The following is a 22,975-nucleotide window of genomic DNA, read 5'->3' as shown; positions in this document are numbered from 1 at the left end:
GATTTAGTCTTAATTTGGGATTGCTAATTAGTTAGCAATTGATCACTCCTGCTAATTCAGTTACTACTAATTTTCACATGATATTAATTATGATGTAAAATATTTTTGCTATTGCACGTCATTAACTATATTATGAATGATTAGAACATGATAAAATATTAATATTATTACATCAAATATATTTATATGGTATGAAAAAACTCCAAAAATAAAATATAACAGATTACTCATGTAAAAAATAAGCAATTACATTCAAAGTCTAAAATAATTAAAATTAATCACATTAACCCTTTGAAAATTAGTACTACTAAATAGTTATAGTATTAAATATTTATCTACGTCATAAATGAATAAATATTACTAGTTCAAACTTAAAATTATGATAAAAATCTTTAAAAAATATATTTTCTTAATATATACGTTATAGTATATGTGTGCATATGGTGATATGGATACAAATTATAGACAAGCACATCAAATACCAATATTTATTTCAACCGTACCTCAATAAACAATGTTCACATAATCATCCAACTATTTGATTTAAAAAAAAAACTACTTGATTTGAGATTTTTAAAATAGATTTAATGCCAGTGAATTATCATTTGATGTATAAGAGAAATTCTAATAAAATTCATTTTTCATTAAATAATTATTTTACTGTGCTTGAAATTTAATACTCCTATCACAAATATAGTTATATTAAGCTATAAAATAATCTTATCCAACTATTTGGTTTGTAAAAAAAATCCAAATAACATTAGCTTTTTAATAAAGAAATTTGTATAATGTGTTTGAGATCTAATATCACAAAAATAAATAGATTAACTGGTAAATTGTTCTCATCCAATTATTTGGTTTGTAAAAGAGATCCTAATAATGACACTAATATTTGATTTAAATAATTTATTAATATACTTTAAAATCAATGTTGGAAAATAGATTAGATTAATTGATACTACTATTTTGATTCAAACATTATAGTTTAGTAACCTACCATGAAATTAATCCGGATTATTCTAATCCAACTATGTCATTTCTAAAAACAATTATAATATTGTTGTTTGATTAAATAAGAGTAACATTTTATATCTAATATCATAAAAATAAATAGATCAAGTAGTAAATTATTCTCATTCAACTATTTTATTTGTAAAAGAAACCATAATGACGTTAGTGTTTGATTAAAGAAATTATTTAATATTATAAATCTGATATTACAAAAATAGATAGAACAATAAGTGAATCATTCTCATTCAACTAATTTGATTTGTAAAAGGATTTCTAATGACATAAGTGTTTGATAGAACAATTTTTTTAATGTGATCAAGATCTAATAACACATATAAGTAGTATATTAGTTAGTGAATTATTTATATTTAACTATTTTGGTATGTAAAAAGAAATCCTATTAACATTCGTTTAAATATAAAATAAAATTAATGTGATCAAGATTTAATAATACAAGATAAGACAAAGAATAAATAAGACACATTAACAAACTCCTCAACAAAAAAGACTATCACACTAGAGCCTTGTCATACCGTAAGAAATAAACTCGAACCAAAAATAAAAACCAACCTAACTGAAACACCAACAAAATAAACGCGCGACAACTCCAACCAAACAAAAAAAAAAACACCAAGAAACATATAAGTGACATAATCTTTAAGTGCATGTCCTATTTGAATTCAATCCACTCCAAGCCATCATCATCTTATGTCACTGAAATTTTGGTTGACTCTAAAATTTAAATTACATAATATTTTATGGTTAATCATCATATATACTTGTATTACTATTACTTATTTAAATAAATTCTAATTTAATTTATCTCATATTATATCTCACTATTATTTTAAAGTGGACATTTGATTCAATCTTATTTTAGTTGTCATTTTCTTATAAATTCCACAAATATCGTTAAGAGAGAGCAAAACCCCGAATTCGATACTCCATCAAAATAGGGCTTGGATCTCCTGTTGTGCATTCAGTCATAGGGGGTACAGTTACACACAAAACATTAATTTATAAAAAAAAATTAATATTTTAATAATATAATTTATCAATACAATAATAGTGTGGAGTATGTAACCACATCCCTATTATGGTCGAATGCACAGGGGATCCAAACCCACCAAAATAGGCGTTTAATTTGCGTGGATGACGATGAATCATGACTTCAACGTAAGAGCTAGAGATGTCTTCAGAATCTTGATTTACCTGTCCTCACTTCTGGAATATATGTCCATTTCTCGGAGGCGAATGAAAACGCATTATTGTCCGAATTTCGTTCTAGTTATATTAAATAAATAAATTTTAATACTAGTATTAAAAAATAAGCGTGTGACAAGCGGAACCGTTCATTTCAAACGTCCTAACTGGGCCTCCTAGTGTGAATTATTTTTCACAGAATTTCCTCTAATCAAGCCCATCTTAACAACTCAAGTCCAGGGCCCAGTTAAATATCTCTATGGTCTTCGGCATCAATATTTTAGAAATCTTCGGCAACAATATTATTTCCATATTTACATACACCATTCTTTTTTAGTCGATTTGATTGAGAGTTTACTTTGACAGTTAAAACCTTATTTCCTTGACGAGAAATTTAGTATCTTTGTTGACCTTTCAAAATTTGGGATTAAATTCGCTTATTTTTCAAAGAGTTTCAGAAGAGTTCGATATGCAAATTTTTCAGAATAATGATTTTTCAACTTTTCATCTTTGTTTTCATATTTTTCTTTCTATTTACCTTATAAAATATATGAATGGACTAAACTACCCAACATTTTAAAACCCCAATTCGGCAATTCTGATTCTACGAAAAGAAGAAGACTGCAAAAATTATGCATTAATACCATCCAATTGCTCTTTGGCAAGTAAAGAACTAATTTCTACTGAACTGAACATATATTATTACTATAAAGGATATTGGTACTTAATATTATGGAATTTTCAAAAAATGAATTTTTCCCACAAATTTTTAGTTTAACAAATATTATCACGAACTTTATCTAAATTTTTTATTTTTCACTAGCGGAAAAAATCCGGCTATATCAACGAATGAAGAACAATTTTGGAGACGTTAGCAAGCATACTATGAAATTTTGCATTTTCACAGTAAAACGGAAGATTCTAAAATTTTCAGAAGTTGGAGTAATTTAGTCTATTCATATATTTTGAGAGGCAAATATTATGATAAAAGGAGAAAAAAATCGAAAAACTCTTATTTTGAAAAATTCATGTGACTCGATCTCATATTCTGAAAGGTACGTGAATTTAATCCCAAATTTTGAAAGGTCAACGAATTGAGACCCATATTCCGAAATTTCTCTTAACTTAATACCTCGCAAAAACGCACTAGACACTGTAAAATGGTGAATCAAATTGAAAGAGAAAAACTCCATTGAAGGAGGAAAAGAAACGACAATGAAAATAAAGAAACTGTCGATTATTAGAGAGAGTAGAAAAGAGGGGAATTTTCTCATTGACTACATTTTGGAAAGTGTTGAGTACAACTTACAATAATATGGCTTACATATAATGCTAAACTAACTAATTAAAAGCTAATAATTACTCCCTCCGTCCCAGATAATTCGGGTCACTTTAACCGAGCACGGGTTTTAAGAATTATTATAAAAAGTGGGTTGAAAAAGTTAGTGGAATGTGAGTCTTACCTTTATATATTAGTTTTATAATAAAATGTGAGTAGGAATGAGTTAGTGGAATATGAGGTCCACTACCAAAAATGATAAAAGTGAAATGAGACAAATTATGTGGGACAGACTGAAATGAAAAACTGAGACGAATTATCCGGGACGGAGGGAATACATTTTTTTTTTCCATTTCAACATACAACAAATCAATTTTGACAAATAATATAATCCTTGATTCATGCATCTCAATATGTGAAGCAAAAAATAAATTAAATCTATTATTGATTTATAGTTCAACTATCATGGCCATATCTTCATTGGTAAAATGCCATTTTCTTGCAAGGTTAGCTACATAGATTAGTGACAGGGCATCATCAATATCATGTTGTTGGGAAATCTCATCATATCTAAATAGAAGCAATGGGAGTTTGGTGTGAACCTACTAAACAACAAAAGGGATTGATACTTTTCCATTAGTGAGGAAATTACATAATGCAATTCAGTAGTTACAGCTTGCAAATCAAAACTATTCTCGCAAACATAATGGGATCATATCAATTCCCATATGGAGTACATTTACAAAAATAAAAGATTTTCCTAAAATCCCAAGTTAGCTTTCTTGAAATGATAGATCTGTAATTTTCACCTCAACAGATCATAATCTTGAGAGTAGCCCAACTGCTCCGCCTCCCAGCTGAGCTTTGAAGCAACTCGTTCGTGACGAGGCACGTACTCCTGCAACCACAATTCACCATTTCAAACCACAAATTTCTTGTTTTACAACTTATGTTGCAAATGCAAACACAAATAAGTATTACCTCCAATTTCTTGACCAGCTCCTTTGCGGTTGGAGCAGATACAATGATGTGGCGAGCAGTCGGACTAATGAACCCTTCCTCTACGGCCTTGTCGATGAATGACAACAGAGAGTCATAATATTCATCCACATTAAGCAATCCTACCTGCAAAATGCCAATACATAAGTACTTGTTCATCTCCAAAACTTCGTCTTATATTCAATTAACTAACTATTTCTAGTCTATGTATACCGGCTTATCATGGATGCCGAGTTGAGCCCAAGTTATAACTTCAAGCAACTCCTCCAAAGTTCCATAACCACCTGCACATATCAAAGCACACTTAAAACAAGGAATGTGCATAGTAATTCAATCATGCATAGAAAACTGTCTGCAAATTAAGGGCACTATGTTTTTAGTGCAACTGAAATGTGCCTAGTCAAATCAAAGTTGGGGACACTCCATCACAACTGTGGGAACACTAACTTTTTGTGTTTCAACTTGAAGAATAAGAAGAAAGTGATAAGAAAATAGGGTGTCATGATTTGAGATTGTACTATTAATTTGATGGAGAGAGTGGAAACCTGGTAAGGCAATAAAAGCATCAGAATGCTTGGCCATCTCAGCTTTTCTTTGGTGCATATCTGCAACAGCTTTCACTTCCCCTACTGTTTCCCCAGTCAGCTGAAAACAAAAAAAAGGAAAGAAATAAAAAGCATGATCAGTGTTACAGTCAAGCAATCATGATTATTTTTCTTTGCAGTGAAAAATAAATTAATGTCAGAACCAGTGGTGGATTTACAACTAGATAAGGAGATTAATTAATTTAGTTAAAAAGGGAAAACGCCAGAATAGTACTCCATAAGCTGGGGGCAGAGCAAAGTGATGGTGAAACAGAGAGGGAAAAATCAGGACAACATACATTGTACTCAAACAAAACAACCCCAACCTCAATCTCTGGATAAGGAACCAACCAAGAAACAACAACTTTTAATGTTGTAGAACATGTACTACAGTACATATCAAAAAAGGGTTGGAGTTTGATTTTTGTGATTATAGTAAGATAAAAAGGGTCAAGACTTTTTTTTGAAGCACTGTAGAACAAACCTCTCGGGGCATGAGAGTCTTGGGAATCACTCTGCAGGGGAAACAATAACATGACAAAAAGTAATCAGTTTCTATTTCATGCTTACTCAAGAATTTAAAATAAAGACACAAACTTTAATAAACAGATTAAATCCATCTAATCATTTGAGGCAAGTGGTGAGTGGATAAGACATAAGAGTAGAATGCAAGGAAAAAAGAAGCGATTTTTCACTCACCCAATGACATGCCGACCGCCATCATGAACTGCTTGTGAGACCAAACCCATCAGGCCTATGCTGCCGCCTCCATAGACCAAATCAATGTTCCTTGAAACCTTATTAAACACACCAAACCCATTACTTTAAAAATACATTAAATGAAAAAGATTCAATCTTTTTTCAGTATGAACTAAAAGAAGATATTGGGCAACTTTTTCTTGGTTTGTAGTGAGCTAGGCATGTTAATTGGTTTAACAATTTCATGAGTGAGAGAAATAGAGTTACATTGTTTTTTTACAGAGTGGGGTAAAATATAAAGGGTTTCTACCATAGTTAAGTGCAGACTACTTGTTATAGTACACACACAAATATCATGTTCTTATCCATTTGAGGGAGAGTTGGGAGAGACCCTGTAGATGAAAGTAACAGGACTTGTGGATAACAGAAAATACCAAGTGAAAAACATGTAAAGATTGCAACTTTCTTATCTCCATGGTGCAGGAAAAGAATCTGAAACTGTAAAGAGAGTGGGACACTACTTTTTAGAGAAGGATTGAGCATGCAAAATTTGTGCTTTAGAGAGAAGAAAGACATATTTGCATGAGAATATGAAGGGGGAAACAATCAATGGAATGAAGTAGAAGAGAGAGAGAGATGTATTTTACCAGAACTTGGCCAAGTTCAATAGCAGCTTCTTGGTAGGTAGGTTTCCTACCTTGGCTACTGCCACAGAAAACGCAAACCCTCTTGAATCTTGATGATTTCATTTCGCTATCTCTCTCCATTTCCTTATTCCTTTCTTCTCTCACCACTCACCAGTCTCTGCGCAAACCCTCTGCCTTTTATCTCCTAACGTAGGTGACAACTTGGAATAAAATAAGAATCTTACTTCTAATAGTCTCCCCTGTTTATGGACCTTACTAGTTTGTGGGCACAATCAAACTATATAATACCTATATTGCTGCTTTTTGTGTGTGTGCGAGATAGAGAGAGAGAATGCTAGCCCACTTGGCATCAACCGGAGTACTAATATTGGCTCTTCTCCAACATATTTTGGGGAAGGATTTTATTTATAAGGCCTTTCGCACGTGCGAAAAGTACTGCGTGCCTGTCACGTGTGGACCATTGGGGTGATTTTCTTTTTTATTTATGCAATATACTGTACTGGTTTTTATTTTATTTTTTGAAAATATATAACTCAGCACATGTTATGCATATGTTATTGCGAGGAAACCAAACATAGTCAAAACCATTTTTGAGTGTCATTGTAGAAAGTATTAGTAGTATTTTTACTTTTCAACAAATTTAAACAAAGCTTTCTTTTCCAATATTCTGTTGGAAGAAACACATCACATAAGTTGCATACTTTTCTTTAGAGGAAAAGGAATGACATATTGAAAAGAGCTTCTGCCATTCCTGGAAGTGAACATTGGGATTGTGCTTAAAGATGAACACCTTTTAAACATAGTTAAATAAATTTAAAAGCATAGGAATCGGACAGTGTGAGATGGGCAGGGTGTGCATGCGCATTAAAATGGCAGCAGACAGTTGATATTTTATATGGGTAAATTAGATGTGATTATACCATGGAGCACTGTGTAAAAAAATAATGATTGAATTAAAAAAATGAAATGGGTAATGAAGGGATATAAGTTTGCGCCCTCATAGGAAATTATTGAGAGACAAGTGTGCTGTATACATAGGAAACAACGTATGTATTTTTATTACATGCTCCCATCCCTTTTCCCATAACATTTGTGCAAGCATGCTGTCCCCAACTCTCATCCTTCACTAATTTCCCCCCAACTAAAATTATTATGCATACCAGGAACTAAAACAAAGATAGTGATACTACTAAATGAGGGGGTGAATTCAAAATATGTGCTACTCTTATCTGTCCACCAATAAATATCTTCCTTTTTAAGTAAATGAAGAAATATATATTTGTAAAAGAGAGGATGGGTAAATTCGTAGGTAACATTGAAACAACGAGAAATGTAGTAATAATGCTATATGGGACAACAGTATTGCAGAAAATACCATGCTCCGTCTACACAATTTAAGAGTTGAGACAATTTTATAATGGGATCCATTGATGTGTTTTTATGTGTATAAGTACGTAGTGCTATAATACTATATATCACCACACATATGTTATTTTATAAGTACTATAGTATGACATTCAAGGAAAATATATTGCACACCACGGAAGCACCACCACTATCCACGGAATCATACTCGATGTGGAGATACTTTTACAAATTACAGTACTTCACATTTGCGTCACTATTAATATCAACTAATTAAATATAATTAAGATGTAGTATTATACAGGTGATTAAGTTAGCAAACTCTTTCGCTTTTAGGATATTTAAAAGTAGAAAGTGTGAATAATTAGTTTGAATAAGGTGTAGGATGACGTGAGATTAATTAATATTATTGTACAAGAAGGTGAAGGAACCATTAATAATTAAAGTGACCTTTTTTCTTTGGTCAAACAATAAAAAGAGATTGCTACTCCTATGTTTATTTACTTTTTTTTTCCAAACACTTTTGAAAAGAGAAAATTAAATACTTAATTTGTTGTTTTCGTTATTTCAAGATTTTTAAATTTAATTGTAATGTTCAAATAATTAACTACTATAAGATTTTTAAAGCATTAAATACTTGCTTCCAAAAATGTAATTTTTTTGTAATTAAGTTAATCCGAAAGAAGTTTTTCATTATTAAAAGGTTTTAGTCTAATATATGGAGAAAATTTATATCTATATGTACGTAAATTTATTGGTATGTTACTGTTGAAACATGGAAGAAATTTGAAAATCCACTGATCCTAACAATTGATTGTGGACTTGATCGTTCGGACTTTTCAATTGGGAAGCTCTAATAGAAAAATATTGGAAAGCAAAAATAGTTCGAAGATGAACCCACAATAATCTTAGGGGTATTCGGTTTGCATGATTGCATTGCATCCCAGATTAAATTTGTAGTGTGTTTGGTTCATGAGATTCAATTCCACAATTCAATTATATATTGATAATCATGGGATAATTAGTCGTAGCTAACCCCCTATAACTAAAATAATCTCACAACTCAATTTTAGATTGTATTTTGGTATTATTTTATCTAGGAAACTGAATACCACTTTAGAAGTATAGCTACACCACCCACAAAATTTAAAAAGCATAAAGGAGCATGCTTCATATACTATGTGCAACACTTTGTCGCTCGTTTTTGGAGACCTATTGTGTAGGATTACATTACTTGACATGTATAAGCCACAATAAATTTAATCTATTAGATGCAGTAGACACAATTTATTAAATGTCATAATTAAAAAGATTGCTAAATTAGAATTGGCGGGGAAGTGAAGCAAAATGTGTGTGGCCACTCAAATAAAATAAGCTAGCATAGGACTGCAGGAACTAAGTTAATCAACCAATTAATGTCCTTCAACTTATGAGTTAATAAATCAACTAATCCTAATCCCTAAGTTGGCTACTTTCTGTCCCTTTGTCTTTTACAATCTGTTTTGTGACTCTGTCTGCTTTCTTTAATTAACTACTTATACCACCATTCACATAGTATACCATTAATAAAAAACTATAATTGTATTGTTCATTTTGAGATAGTAGTAAATAAAACCAGTTGCTGTTTATTGGGATGCCAGCTATATATTTTTGAATAAAATGTGTGTTATAATTCTTGCACGCGTTTACTGCATGTATTTGTGTGTTAGTGACTATGCTCATACGTGCTACCTCTTCGGATATGATGGCTTGAGTTCTTCAATGGAATAACATTGTTTGTTTCTTTGAATTCTTCTCCCTTGTATAAATATTATTTACTTATTTTTAATTTACAACTATCGATTCAGTTTTCTTTTAAGAAATACCCATTCCATTCCTAAAAAATAGTCTTAATTTAGTAAGTACAATTTAATCCATCCCATAAAATTAGTATATTTTTGAAAATCTTTTCATCACACGTTATATTACTAATAAGGTGGATCTTACGTCTATTGACAATACTTCAATTATTTTTCTTTGTTTTTATATTTTCTTCACTAATTTTATACTAAACTCGTAGAGTCTTTTTATGGAAACGTAGGGAATACATAGATTTTAGTAGGTACGAAATTACTTTTTTGTTGTGGAAAATTTGTTTTGGCAATGTGTAGGCGTGTTTAATCGCTCATACAACCAAAGTCTAATTTTGAGTTGTGGAAGAATAGTTCCCATTTTGTAGGATCGGCAATGTTATCCATTTTTATGGACGGCGGGCTAAATGGGAAACAGACCTAGATGGACAGATTGCAAATTCCAATGATAGCTATTGCATTAGAGAGTGGAAGAATGAGTAAGAATTGCGTTTTCTAAGTGTGAATTTTGACTGAGCATTTGAGTGCTTTTTTGCATGCTCATTCACTTCACATTTTTTATTTGTTCATCACACTAATACTAGTATAATTCTGTATGTGGATTCTAACATATATATTCCACTATACCAATTTCTTCATCATTAACCTACTTCCAAACCATAATTACTCTTTCATATTCTTCAAAACCAACTAATTAATTACTGCTCTGCCCATATCTACCAAAGGAATCCGATGCGCTAAGTATTTTTCTTTTTATACTATTGTTGTAAGCTCTCATTCTTGTCCCACGTCTATGGACGAACCAACTTAAAGACAGACTGCCTCAAGCTTTCCATCTAAATACATAAAATCAATCGATTTATTTATATGTTACTGTGCCCCCGTACCAAATATAATTTCCTAGCTTTCCCTATGTCTATATCGACTCTGTGATGATCATGTCTTATTTATATATTCTTGAATAACTTTTTTTCAATATAAGCTCTTCTAAGGAGAGTGAGTGGTCCATTTCTATATGGTATCAAATAGAGCTAAATTGACGTGTATCTCTTTGTTTATATGTATGAAAACATTATACTCCTATTATGGTTGCTATTTTCATAATTGTTCACAATTAATAATCGTCCTATCGAACAGAGAAGAGGCCGACGACAAGCGGGGCCAACCGTCTTGCCGTATGTACGAATCAATTAAATAGAATCGGGCAAGAATTATAAACTGTATTTTTTTTTGCAGTTCTTTTCTAGAATGCAGTCGAACCACAAAGGGTTTAAATAAGTATATATAGGACTATTGTTTTCCTCAAAAATGGAGTACAATATTTGGATATTTATTTTGTTCTCCTGTCGCTCTAACAACGTCCGCAGCACCTCCACCGCTTCGTCCCGCCGGCTGGTCTTTGATGATATGAACTTTCATCGTATCAACCGATGCTTTTTCATCTGGAACTCATGAAGTTTAACCATTAGGCTATAGCATGACATGTGCCTCATTACCCCACTTAACATATGTGTTCGACTTTTCCAAAGTTCTTCATTTTTTTTACAATAACTGGTCTCATAAAGTGTAGCACAAGTATGACTTTTTTGTCATTCCCTCCGAAAATTTCATTTTAAACCAATACTTATTAACTTATCATTTGGCAACGATGTGCAAACAGAAGAATGTTTTGTTAATATATACTCTCTCTCCGTCTGTTAGGATTCTCAATTTACCATTTTGATTCGTTCATAATTAGGAATATCAGTTCACTTTGACTATAAATGGTAACTAGACTTCACGTTCCATTAACTCATTGGACTCACATCTTTTTATAAAGCTGAGTATATAAAAAATATGACTCACATTCCATTATCTTTTCACCACTTTTCTTTATAAAACTCGTATCGAACTCAACCAGAGCTTCTAATTGCAAAGGAAGGAGTATAAGTATAGAAGTCTCGAGGTTTTGTGTTGTATATTTTGAGCAAGGTTGACAAATCGTGAGGGTTGGGTCGTTATCGGGTCAACCTGATATCGATCCATCGAAAGTTAAATAATTTCTTAAAAACTCACGCAGAGTTAAAATAAGACTTTAAAAGGCGGACGAAGAGAGTATCTAATACTTAGTCAAACGCAGTGAATTTAATTGAAATACCATAAATTATGGTGTTCCAAAATTGCAAGAAAGACATAAGAGGATAACATTCAAATTTGAACTGGGTCCAAATCTTCACCTGAAATCAATGAGATCGATTCATTACATGTCAAAAACAGTGATTTTCTAGCTAGGTAGCTACTTTGATGCATAGAAAGATATCACATGCTGTTTACAAATTAGAAACATATTGTTCTTTGGTGTTCAACAGAAAGTGACACAAATGGAAAAGATTTTATTTCCCAGTATGGACAAAATTTACCATGATTAAGTAGGTGCTCTTATTAAAAACTTAAACAATTATGACAATATTCATATTTAGGACTTAGGAGAGTATTCGAATAGAAGGATTGATACTTAATTGAGAATAGTGTTGTGTAACCTATTCTTTATTTTGCTTTGAGGAATATTTTGTGCTGAAGTATTTATTGAAAATATCTTGGGATTCAATATTTTATACCTATATTGAAAATTTTTCCACTCTTATGTGTTTATTTTTGCATTCTTTAATTTCTACTACTACATGAAATCGTCGTTCACAAAATAAAAAAAATGTGAGAAAATGACACAAAGTGGGAAGAGAGTAATTGGTGTAGTATAATATATGGAGTTGAGTGTTAATTAAAAGCCTAATGTTAAGGGATTGGAGGAAAAGATGGGATTTCATTAGAGATGGAAAAGGAATAGAGCTTTTTGTGAGATTTTGGGCAGTTGGGTCAGAGGGCGGTGGTTTTATTTGGATGCTTCTCTTTGGATTCAGAATTTTCCTAATCACCCGACACACGCATTCATCTTCTCTCAACCTCATTTAATTTTAAACAATATTTAACCATTCTTTTATTAGGTTGGGTGAAACATATATATAGATCTTGCATATTTTAGTTTAATTGATCACTGTGTTTGCTAATATAATCAAGTAATTTAGATGATATATAGCTCATATGCTAGTAGTAGAGTGATATCCTGAAAACTTAATTAAGTCGAATATTTGAATCCTATTAACATCTTTGTAGGTTAAGTTTATCTCTGTAAAATATTAGTAAAAGATGCTTTTTCTTGACAGAATTACTTGAAAAGGTTGGGAGAAATTATTATTAACAAGTAATGACGTCGCATCAATAGCTATATTAATATATGATTAAGTCCTAATCAAAGTTAAAGCTTGAAAAAAGATTGGATGCCCCACCTATCAATTCCAGCAAATGGTAGTTAATACAGTTGCAAACACAAAGTCAATGTAGCATCCATCTACTCTGTTCCGATTTAAAAATTACTAACTTACAAAAGCAAAAAGAATTATGATATAATAAGGTTATGCCGACAGTATAAAGCTATACTGAACAATTTCTATAGACCCACAAATTTAAATTGAATTTTGTATAGTAGTATAACATTGTTGTGACACCTTTAGAATTATGAATTATCCATTTCTTCTACCACTACTTTTAATTACTATTAATAACCTTATTATTTGTGAATTATATTGGGTTAATCGGATTTAGTAAAAAATAAAGTACTGCCAAAATGATGTCATTCTGTCAGTGTAAGTATGGATTTATGTAAATGCAAGCTTTCTTTATTTGTATGACAGTCTATATTGACGGCCATGCATGCGTATTCATGAAAATTAGCTATAATCAGACTGCATGCCTATTCATCTTTTCTTCATTAAAATATTACCAGCATATAAATAAAAACATTACCTTCGTTATTTATGTTTGTGGTGAAAATGATGAAACTGTAACCAGCAATAGCATCTTAATCACACATCCACACAAGTCAATTATAAATTCTCACTAATATTTGAAACAAGAAGCAAATGATAAAATTAGAACACAAGATTACAAATGGGGGCACACAAACGGTTGCTGATGCTTTCTGGTTTTACAAAATATAAGGAATATATGTGGCCCCTTCTTGATTAAATTGTCCAACTTTGGGATGGCTCTGCTTTAGCAACTTGTCGTTCGCTATGTTTACTATGTTACCCCTTTAATTGATCAAACAATTTCCCAATTCTTGTGCATTAGGTCATCTGCAATGAGATGTCTCTAGCCATCCCTTACATCCGTTATCATTTCAATCTTTTTTTTTGTGTTAAGCCACAACTTCTATAACGAGTCATATTTCTAGTTTCGGGCAACGCTACACCAAAAATTACTCTTAATTTGACCTTAAACATCAAAATCTTAGCTTCATCAATGCTCAAGGCAAATCTTGACACTGAGAAAATAATGTTACTTATTTTTCTGGTGTTAGTTTATTTTGTTTTGGTGGAAAGTCAAAAGTGAAGTGAAAATCATTTCTAATAATGAACACTTTCATCATGTTTGTGACTCACCAATCGCTATATATTGGTTCAATTCTTTTTTTCTTTTGGTTGAATTTGTTGATTCAAGATTCTCAATCCAAATCAATATGAAAAAAATTAGAGATGTCCAAGATTTCAAGGTCCTACTTACTTTCACTTAGTGAACTTTGACTTAATAATTTACTTAATGTTTAAAGAGGAGGTCTCCTAATTAAGCGTTCCAACCAGATAACTAATCACCCTTTAGAACTTATTCAATTAGCACATGATCAACACAATTAATAGTTAGTACTACTATCATATTGCGCAATAAATGTGCACACGAAACGCCCACGTACCAAAGTATTTGTCGAGTTTAAATTGTTTAAAAATATCGAGTTAGATATATTGTCCAAATAAGGCATACATAAAAATCAAGAAAATGTAAAAAGATAATAAAAATTAAGGACTAAAGATCACTTTCATATCTAAACTTGCCAAAAACATTTTTAGTCCATAACTATTTTTTCCTGTTTTCTGCCAAAAGCACGTTACAAAATTACTTCTACGCGGATGCATAATAGTTTATGAACAAAACCAAAAATAATATATGTCATTATTTTTATGTGTATTTGTCGCGTGCTTGTAGATCTCCAATTGGTTATAAGTTGGGTCATAAGTATAAGTTTGTACTCTATCGTAAATGGGGCTTCAACTTTTCTTTTGATTTTTAGGTTAAATTAAGCTAGGAGGTAGTGTAAAATTAGGAATCAATTGAATAAAATTAAAGAGAAAAGGCAAATTATAACCTAACAAAATATGAAGGACCCAATTTATGGGTGGGGACTTGCTTAACTGTCGTTCTAACCTCCTTAATAATCATTAATCAATCAAGGTTTCAGAAAAAGAAATCCGGTGTCTAAATTGTCAAACTATACAATCTGTAAATTCTAGATGATCATATCCACCAAACTTTATATAATCATTATGCATAGTACGTTGTGGGTTATGTTCTATTATTTGCCTTTCTTATCGGTGACCAAATTAGAAATTTAAATAAGTCGGTGCGCAAATTTAAAAAACGTAATAATATTAAATTTTGCATATAATGTTTTCATAATTCTTACGAGATGCTAGATGAATAGAAGATAACTGTTTTCGACAAAGCGTCGTGTCTTGAAACTGTCGATGAATAGTCTCATTTTCAAAAAAGAAAAATGAACTTTCTTACTACAAGTAAGATTTCATCTGATAGTCCCCTATTTTAATGTACAAGTCTGTCTTAACAAGTTTTATACAAGAAAATAATCTATCAACATTGATACAGATTAGATTCAGCAGTTGCAACGTTGATTCTTCCTTGATTCATTATCGGATTTCAATTTGAAATGGAGTACTTTATTATTTGAAGCACTTAAAAGTGTATCGTTTCTTAATTTTTTGAGAAAACACAGATACATAGTTGTAATCTAGTAAAACATTTCAGTCGAGTTCAAGTCATCTAGTTTGCTACTGTTACATAATTTTATAATCTCAAATCTCAAGTTGTAATGTTTTTCAAAAGTTAAAACATAATTTTATAATTTCAGTTGAAATATTATGAAATAGGAATACTTGATCCTTGGAAATTCTTGCGAGAATGAGCGCAGGAACAGCGGGGGCGTGGCATCAGTGAACTTTCCGGCAAGCCCAGCCCAGGGCATTTGTTGTTCAGGCCTTCCCCCTTACTTCTATACAAACCAAAAAATATAATGGCTCAAGGCCCCAATCCAACCCTACTGTCAATAAAATTAATGACAACCCAACTCAGTACTACTAGACATACAAATTACAAAGTAAAAACAACAATAAATCAAACTCAACTTTTGAAGTGAGAAATCACCCATTGAAGCAGCGAGACAGAGACAGCGTGACTACAAGCGTCGAGCTGGGACTGAGGTGGCAGACCTCGTTGTGGGGCAAACCACAACAAGCATCATCAAGGTTGTGAAGCTCCCAGTGGGGCGGCAAGACTGCGATGAATCAGCGGCACTGACTATGTGATCGTGATGATTTAGGGTGTGAGATTGTGAGAATCTGTGAGGTGAGGGTAACTTGAAACTAGAATCTAATAAAGGTTAATGTATTAAATGTAAAATCATATTTATATTTTTCAATATATACCATGTCTGAGGTACTATGTAGTATCATATAGTACTTCAATATGTAAGCAAATGAAGTGCTGGGACCTGGGGTATTTAGGTACACCCCACCACTAGATTGGATAACACAACAGAACAAAGGCGCTAAACAAATGAGCAAGTTAAGAATATAATGAAAAAAAATCAGCAGACCATATTCAAACCCACAAAATGGAACGTAACAATAAAACAAGTACACTAAAGCCGATGTAATATTGTTTCATAAAGGGGTGGTGATTAATGCTCATGGCTCACCTGCTAATTCTTTCCAACCCAAATGCCATGTGCCAAAAACCGTCATTGTTTAAAACAAAATAACTAGTGGATTACATACTTTCAATCACACTCGGAACGAACATACATGTACACTAGTTGCATCGATGCAGAAGCTGAATATTTGGTTGCAACTTGAGTGTAGTCACCAGTAGTTCCACTTCATATAACCACATCACCTTAGGGCACCGACTTCGCTATATCTTGAATACAAATAACACAAGTAGTAAACTTCCTTGCATTACCTTACAAATATCAGACGCTGGTTTTTTTCTCTAAACTATAAGACATGGATTCGATAACTATGAAGAAAGCTAAATATATTGAGGGGTACATTTTAAATATAAGGATTTAAAAGCACAACAATATATGAGACCTTAGTAAATGCAAAATTAGGTTAGATACATACCATGACCGATAGTTCGCAGGATCAAAATTGTTTTCAGTTTTAAATTTTAACGACGGTCTTCAGCAGGACTGACTCGAATAGGTCGACCCTCCAGCTCCTGCCAAGAACAAATTTTGCAAATTTGTCAATTAATAAATAATTAGTTCATAAGAACTATGTGGGTGGCCCTAATATAAACACAAATATGTCCTGCGCAATTAACGAAATTAAGTAATAGAAACCACTGATAACAAATGAAGAATATTGCAATAGTGTGTGTGGCATGTAAACTCTTATACTAAAGAAAAAACAAGTCATAATAATTTCAAGCCTCAAAGAATCAATATTGGGAATGCACAAAAGAAAGAAGACAGACAACCTATCCACGAAAGCTTGCATCCATAAAGCCATCAAATTCTCTACTCAATACTTACTGTGCCATCCAATGACTCAACGGCTTTGTTGACCTCTTCAGCCGAGCTGTAGGTTACAAATCCGAATCCCCTTGATCTACCATTATCTCTATCACAAATCACTCTTGCATCCTGAACATTTCCGTGCTCACTAAACACAGACTCGAGAGCATAGTCGTCCACATCAAATGAAAGGTTACCCACATAAACCTTGTTGGTATTACCATAACTTGATTGTTCGCGACCCCCTCTAGGTCCTTCGAATGAAGAGTTTCCATAGCTTGATCGCTCCCGTCCCCTGGATCCTCCAAAGGAGTTATCCCTTCTTCCAAAAGAGCCTCTTTCCCTTTTAGGTGGTGGTGGTCCAGAGTTTACGCGCAAAGCTCTGCCCTCAATTTCCTGAAAGAGATTCATAAATTTGACAAAAATGATGAAACAAGAGTTTGCCAAGACATCACAAAATTACCAACAAAACAATGTGAGGAATCGAAAGTTGAAGTTTATAGAAGATAAAACTTACATATCCATTAAATTGTTCAACTGCAGCTTCAGCTTCCTCAACCGAAGACATCACCACGAAACCAAAACCCCGACTTCTGCCCGTGGCTTTGTCGAGGATAACCTGAAAAACATGGTAACTCAGTTAACAAATTACAATATAAACCCTAATTTCAATTATAACCAACAATACATGTTTAGAATTAGAGTGTTATTGAAGTAACGCATTCGAGAATGAAATTGAATAGCAAAATATACTCACATCAACCGCTTCCACAGTTCCGGCTTGTTGAAACAAGCCAGCAAGGACAGCACTATCAACAGAAAAAGGCAAATTGCCCACGAACAGCTTCAAACCGGGAATCTCATCGGCCTCCTCCTCTTCCATGTCCGATAAGAAGGGTACAAAGTTGGAAGCGCGGGTAGTGACAGAAGAGAGCGCTAGAACGAGTTTGGGGAAGGTTTTGATGGAAGAGAGTGTGAAAAGAGAAGGGGAGGCCGAGGCCGCGGCGGAGGAGTTGGTGTGGTGAAGAGAGAGGGTGCGTGGGGTCAAGGATAAGAAATGGGCAGAGGCAGCCATTGATAGTGCGTGTAAAAGGTAGAGACTCAGATAATTGGAAACAGGGTTTTGGCTACTGTAGTCAAGAGGGAGGGCGCCGGGTAATAAAAAAATGTAGCTTTACGGCACTGAGTCCCTCTATTTGTGCATAATTGCATAATACTCCTTTTGCTTCTTATTTAAAATGTCACTGCATATGATTCTAAAAATAATAATACTGCGTTTATAAAATTAATATATATAAGTGGAGGAATGTAATGAATTGCTAATTAATTACCAATTCTAAATTGGGACCAATTTTCAACCATTAGATTAGAAGATCTTGTGGTTAATATAATGCTAAGTGTAATATATTTTAAATTTAAATAATTATTAATTAAATTAAAAGGGTATTAATGTCAAATCCTATATGTAGTAATTATAACTAACTACTTTCTCTCTCCTCAAAATCATCTCAAATCTTTAAATTTACGTAACTCTCTCAATTTAAATTATTTTTTAGCAAAAATATATCAAATTAAAGATAATTTAATAAGGATTCCAACGAGATCTCAATTGCATATGTTCCGACGATGTTCGGGTGATGAAATTTGATAAATTATATTTCAATTTTCGTACATGTTGATAAGCAGCTATTTTCAACAAATGCAACAAAAAATCTCAATATATTGTAGGCAAAATCTCAATATTATGCATGTCCAATCTCAATAAAAATGTGTTGATATTTTCTTGTCCTTGTGTTGATATTTGTAATACACAATGTTGATATAAAAAAACACTCACGAAAATTATCATATGATAACATAATGACGATATTACCCTTTTGTTGATATTTTGTCTACTATTTATTGAGATTTTGTGAGCTTTAATCTCATCCACTCATTTTAAAATTCAAGGGTGGAGATTTAGTCTTGATTTTGGATTAGGCTGCTAAAAGCATTAGAATAGGACCCTATAAGTGGAATCATATTCCACTAATAAATTCCACTCTTTTTTTTTTTTTTTTCAAAAATACGTGCTTAAATTAAATAAAATTTCTATTATAGGACGGAAGAAATATAATAATAGACTGAGAGTACTTTATCTTTAAATTCAATAAATAAATTAAGTATTCAACAAATAAATTAAGTATTTGAATTTTGGATTTGCTTATTACGAACAATCTAGTAGTCGAATTTTGAAAATATTATTTAACTAATCTAGAAAATTCGAATATTCTTTTAATAGTTGCATATACTGAATTTTAGATATTTCAGCAAATAAAATATTTTACTAACTAAATACACTACTAGTATCCGTGTTTTAAAAATCGGACCGCCGGTTGGGTCGTGAACCGGCAAGGTCACCAGTCCGATTTGCACATCAAACCGCACCGGCAAAACTGGACGGTTGGGCCGGAAACCGCTGGCGGTTGAACCGATTTCCCAATTTTCTTTTTGTAAATCCACATTTTCAGATCTTGTTTACCTCCAAACACCCTTCTCACGCTGGGCGTAGATTTAGAGGATAATCAATGAGGATTTAGAAATAAAATAGCTCGAATTGAGAAACGGAATAAGGAATTGAAAAGTAAAACGAGGTAAAGAGAGATAGAAAAAGAGAAAAACTATGAAGAGAAAGATGATTTCAAGATGTTGAAGTCGGGTGGGGATATTTTACTGATGGCGGCGAAGTGAGGGAGTTATATTAGGGTTAGGGTATTTAAATAAGGGTGTCGTGTGGCAGTAGGAGGTACTGGGAAAACAAATTTTGATTTTTAAAATTTTTAATTTTATTTCATGTTAAAAATATGAGTTATGTTGATTTATATTGGACATGTGGCGCATGGGTTAAGAGAAAGTATTATACTTATTAATTTTATAATATATTATATATTATGTTGGAATTAAGAATGATATAAATAATGATTTGAATTATTATTTTAATTTGTTGTTATGTTTATATATTTTGTTAAACAAAATTAGTTTATTGAAAATGAATTTACATGTTGTGTAGATTTAATGTCATTTTAAGTTATTATGTATACTAATATTATAATATATATTTAATTATATATATATGCTACAGTATTTCGGCTCGACCAGTGGTTCGATCGGTTCGACTAGTTAAATCGTGAATCGATAGCCACACTGATTCGCTTACCAGTCCGGTTTTTAAAACATTGACTAGTACCAAATTATAAAAAGAATAGGTTGAAGGAAATAGAAGTATCCAGAAACGAACCGTGAAATCCAGAGTTGTATCATTTGTAGCCCAATCTGGACTCTTCGGGCACTACCACGATTCTCCCCTCGCGCTATAAATGATCATCTCCCTTCACCCAATTCCCCATCAAGCATTTCAAGTGTAACAAAAGTTATCATCAATCAATCACTCACATTCATTAATTTCTGAGAATAAGCAAAAATGTCACTGATTCCGAGCTTCTTCGGCCGTCGCAGCAGCAACGTTTTCGACCCTTTCTCCCTGGATGTATGGGATCCCTTCGAGGGCTTTCCTCTCTCCACCAACTTCCCCTCCTCCGCCCGTGAAACCAGCGCGGTGGCCGATGCCCGCATCGACTGGAAAGAGACGCCAGAGGCCCATCTCTTCAAAGTTGATGTTCCTGGATTGAAGAAAGAGGAAGTCAAGGTTGAGGTTGAGGATGGTGGCATTCTGCAAATCAGTGGAGAGAGAAGCAAGGAGCAGGAAGAGAAGAACGACAAATGGTACCGTGTGGAGAGGAGCAGTGGCAAGTTCTGCCGCCGCTTCAGGCTGCCGGAGAATGCCAAGCTGGAACAGGTGAAGGCGGCGATGGAGAACGGGGTGTTGACTGTGACGGTGCCAAAGGAGGAAGTGAAGAAGCCAGAAGTGAAGGCTATTGATATTTCTGGTTAAGTGGAAAATTTGGCGGAAGTTGTTCTTGATTTTCAGCCTGTGAAGACTGAAGTATGAAGATTACTGTATTTTTATTACCCTACTGTAATGTAAACTATCATCAAAAAGTTGTGTGAGGTTGTTAAAGAAACAAAGTGTTTTCATATTGTCTTCTTCTAATTTAATCGCGTTCTTCATTTAGCAACATAAAAAGTTTGTTTGCTCAATTTCTGGAAATGCAGCAAATTTATTGGTACTTATTTATAAGGTTCTTTTAACGAGTAATAATATGAGATTGTTTTATTTTTTGGGACAGTCTAAGAATACTACAGAAGTTGGATCATAATTTTTCTAGTTAGATAAGGCTCCCGCGAGTGATAATCCAATGTTTCTCAATTAGGAGGAATCCGACCTTGCAATCTATTCCTGAAAAATCTAACATGGAGAATAATACTACCACTAAACAAGATTTATTTTAGGAATATATAGGATCAGGGCAGAGTCATTTTAGATCAAACAAGATTAGTAAAAGACAATGGACATTAGAAATTTTTTGTATAATCCTTTACTCAATTAAATAAAAAAAAAATTGAATAAGTGATGTCATGTTAGTTACAAAATTGACTATTGAATGTTTTCTTGCATTTAACTCGCACATTACAGAAATTGACTATTATATTTTACTTTAAAAATTTGTATTTAATTTGAATACTTTACTCAAGATAGTGACACTACGTTTGGGGTTAACAAATGTTTTCATAAAAATGCTAAAATGTATAAATATATATATAGAGTAAAGGCCAAAATTGGTCCTGAACATATGGTCATTTTACGTTTTTGGTCATAAACATTATCTTTTGGATTTTTTAGTTCTCGACATATGTAAATTTGATCATTTTGGTCCTGAACATATAAAAATTTGATCATTTTGGTCCTCCGTCAATATTTCCGTTAAAAAACTAACGGTCAACGGGTTTAATCCAGATTTTGACCAAATTAGACTTTTAATTCTGAATTATTACTCCCTAATTAATTTCTTAATTATTTTAATAAATATTTAATTAAAATCAGAAATAAATAATATTAAAAAATATAGAAATCCTCTTCTTCTCCGTCCACTGCGACTCCTCCTTCTCCGGCGGCGACCACCGCAAGCTGAGCACCAAATTCTCTGGCGAGATCATCCTCCGCAACAAGCAGCTCGGCCTCCACGAGTACAAATTCCTCCTCAAGACCATCGTCAGCTCCGGCATCGGCGAGGAGACCTACGCCCCCCAGATGGTCTTCGACGGCCGCGAGTCCCCCCCACCCTCTTCGACGGCCTCCTCGAGATGGACGAGTTCTTCCTCGACAACATCCCCGCCCTCCTCCGCCGCACCGCCGTCCCCCCCTCCGACATCGACCTCCTCGTCGTCAACATCTCCATGCTCTCCTCCGCCCCCTCCCCCGCCGCCCGCATCATCAATTTATACAATCTGAGACACGACGTGAAGGTCTACAACCTCGTCGGGATGGGCTGCAGCGCCTCGACCATCGCCATCAACATCGTCGAAAACATCTTCAAAATGCAAGCAAATTTAACAGCAATGATCGTCACATCCAAATCCCTCAACCCCAACTGGTACATGGGAAACGACAGCTCTAAAATGCTCACAAACTGCCTCTTCCGCACCGGTGGATGCGCCCTCATCCTCACCAACAAGCCGGCTCTATCGAAAAAGGCGATGTTCAAGCTGAGGACCCT

At 33.3% G+C, this 22,975-nt stretch overlaps 3 protein-coding genes across 4 annotated transcripts; 1 reads left to right on the top strand and 2 right to left on the bottom strand.

Moving 5' to 3' along the window:
* Positions 1 to 4,099: 4,099 nt before the first annotated feature.
* On the bottom strand, positions 4,100 to 6,775 carry LOC125219568 (cytokinin riboside 5'-monophosphate phosphoribohydrolase LOG3-like). The gene is made up of 7 exons (XM_048121579.1): positions 6,423 to 6,775; positions 5,776 to 5,873; positions 5,561 to 5,591; positions 5,038 to 5,137; positions 4,706 to 4,776; positions 4,475 to 4,618; positions 4,100 to 4,391 (listed from the first exon to the last, which is right to left on the bottom strand). The coding sequence occupies exons 1-7, from the start codon at positions 6,540 to 6,542 to the stop codon at positions 4,299 to 4,301; spliced, it is 657 nt and encodes a 218-aa protein (XP_047977536.1). The 5' UTR covers positions 6,543 to 6,775; the 3' UTR covers positions 4,100 to 4,298.
* A 9,641-nt stretch (positions 6,776 to 16,416) lies between these two features.
* Positions 16,417 to 18,460, bottom strand: LOC125221962 (29 kDa ribonucleoprotein A, chloroplastic-like). Of its 2 annotated transcripts, none has more exons than XR_007176442.1 (5): positions 18,079 to 18,460; positions 17,839 to 17,940; positions 17,285 to 17,717; positions 16,927 to 17,023; positions 16,417 to 16,720 (listed from the first exon to the last, which is right to left on the bottom strand). XR_007176442.1 is itself a non-coding variant. In XM_048124319.1 (5 exons), the coding sequence occupies exons 1-4, from the start codon at positions 18,394 to 18,396 to the stop codon at positions 16,973 to 16,975; spliced, it is 849 nt and encodes a 282-aa protein (XP_047980276.1). In that variant the 5' UTR covers positions 18,397 to 18,460; the 3' UTR covers positions 16,417 to 16,720; positions 16,927 to 16,972. The 2 variants fall into 2 exon arrangements, 1 of the variants encoding a protein (XP_047980276.1); XM_048124319.1 differs by having other exon boundaries at positions 17,340 to 17,717.
* Positions 18,461 to 20,658: 2,198 nt separating this feature from the next.
* LOC125221963 (18.2 kDa class I heat shock protein-like) lies at positions 20,659 to 21,416 on the top strand. Its single transcript, XM_048124320.1, has one exon. The coding sequence runs from the start codon at positions 20,782 to 20,784 to the stop codon at positions 21,250 to 21,252; it is 471 nt and encodes a 156-aa protein (XP_047980277.1). The 5' UTR covers positions 20,659 to 20,781; the 3' UTR covers positions 21,253 to 21,416.
* Positions 21,417 to 22,975: the final 1,559 nt, after the last annotated feature.

This window comes from Salvia hispanica, chromosome 4, assembly GCF_023119035.1.
Source record: "Salvia hispanica cultivar TCC Black 2014 chromosome 4, UniMelb_Shisp_WGS_1.0, whole genome shotgun sequence".
NCBI classification, from domain to species: domain Eukaryota; kingdom Viridiplantae; phylum Streptophyta; class Magnoliopsida; order Lamiales; family Lamiaceae; genus Salvia; species Salvia hispanica.
Note: the sequence above shows the minus strand (reverse complement) of the source record. Positions and strands in the feature narration are given on the sequence as shown.

Excerpts from the sequence above, each read along its gene's own strand:
- LOC125221962 (XM_048124319.1), bottom strand. The coding sequence starts at position 18,396 with ATGGCTGCCTCTGCCCATTTCTTATCCTTGACCCCACGCACCCTCTCT. Across the intron at positions 17,941-18,078 it reads GAACTGTGGAAGCGGTTGAT|GTTATCCTCGACAAAGCCAC; the intron begins GTGAGTATATTT and ends CATGTTTTTCAG. Across the intron at positions 17,024-17,339 it reads TTGAGTCATTGGATGGCACA|GAGCTGGAGGGTCGACCTAT; the intron begins GTAAGTATTGAG and ends TGTTCTTGGCAG.
- LOC125219568 (XM_048121579.1), bottom strand. The coding sequence starts at position 6,542 with ATGGAGAGAGATAGCGAAATGAAATCATCAAGATTCAAGAGGGTTTGC. Across the intron at positions 5,138-5,560 it reads AGACTCTCATGCCCCGAGAG|CTGACTGGGGAAACAGTAGG; the intron begins GTTTGTTCTACA and ends TTTTGTTTTCAG. Across the intron at positions 4,777-5,037 it reads TGCTTTTATTGCCTTACCAG|GTGGTTATGGAACTTTGGAG; the intron begins GTTTCCACTCTC and ends TGATATGTGCAG.
- LOC125221963 (XM_048124320.1), top strand. The coding sequence starts at position 20,782 with ATGTCACTGATTCCGAGCTTCTTCGGCCGTCGCAGCAGCAACGTTTTC.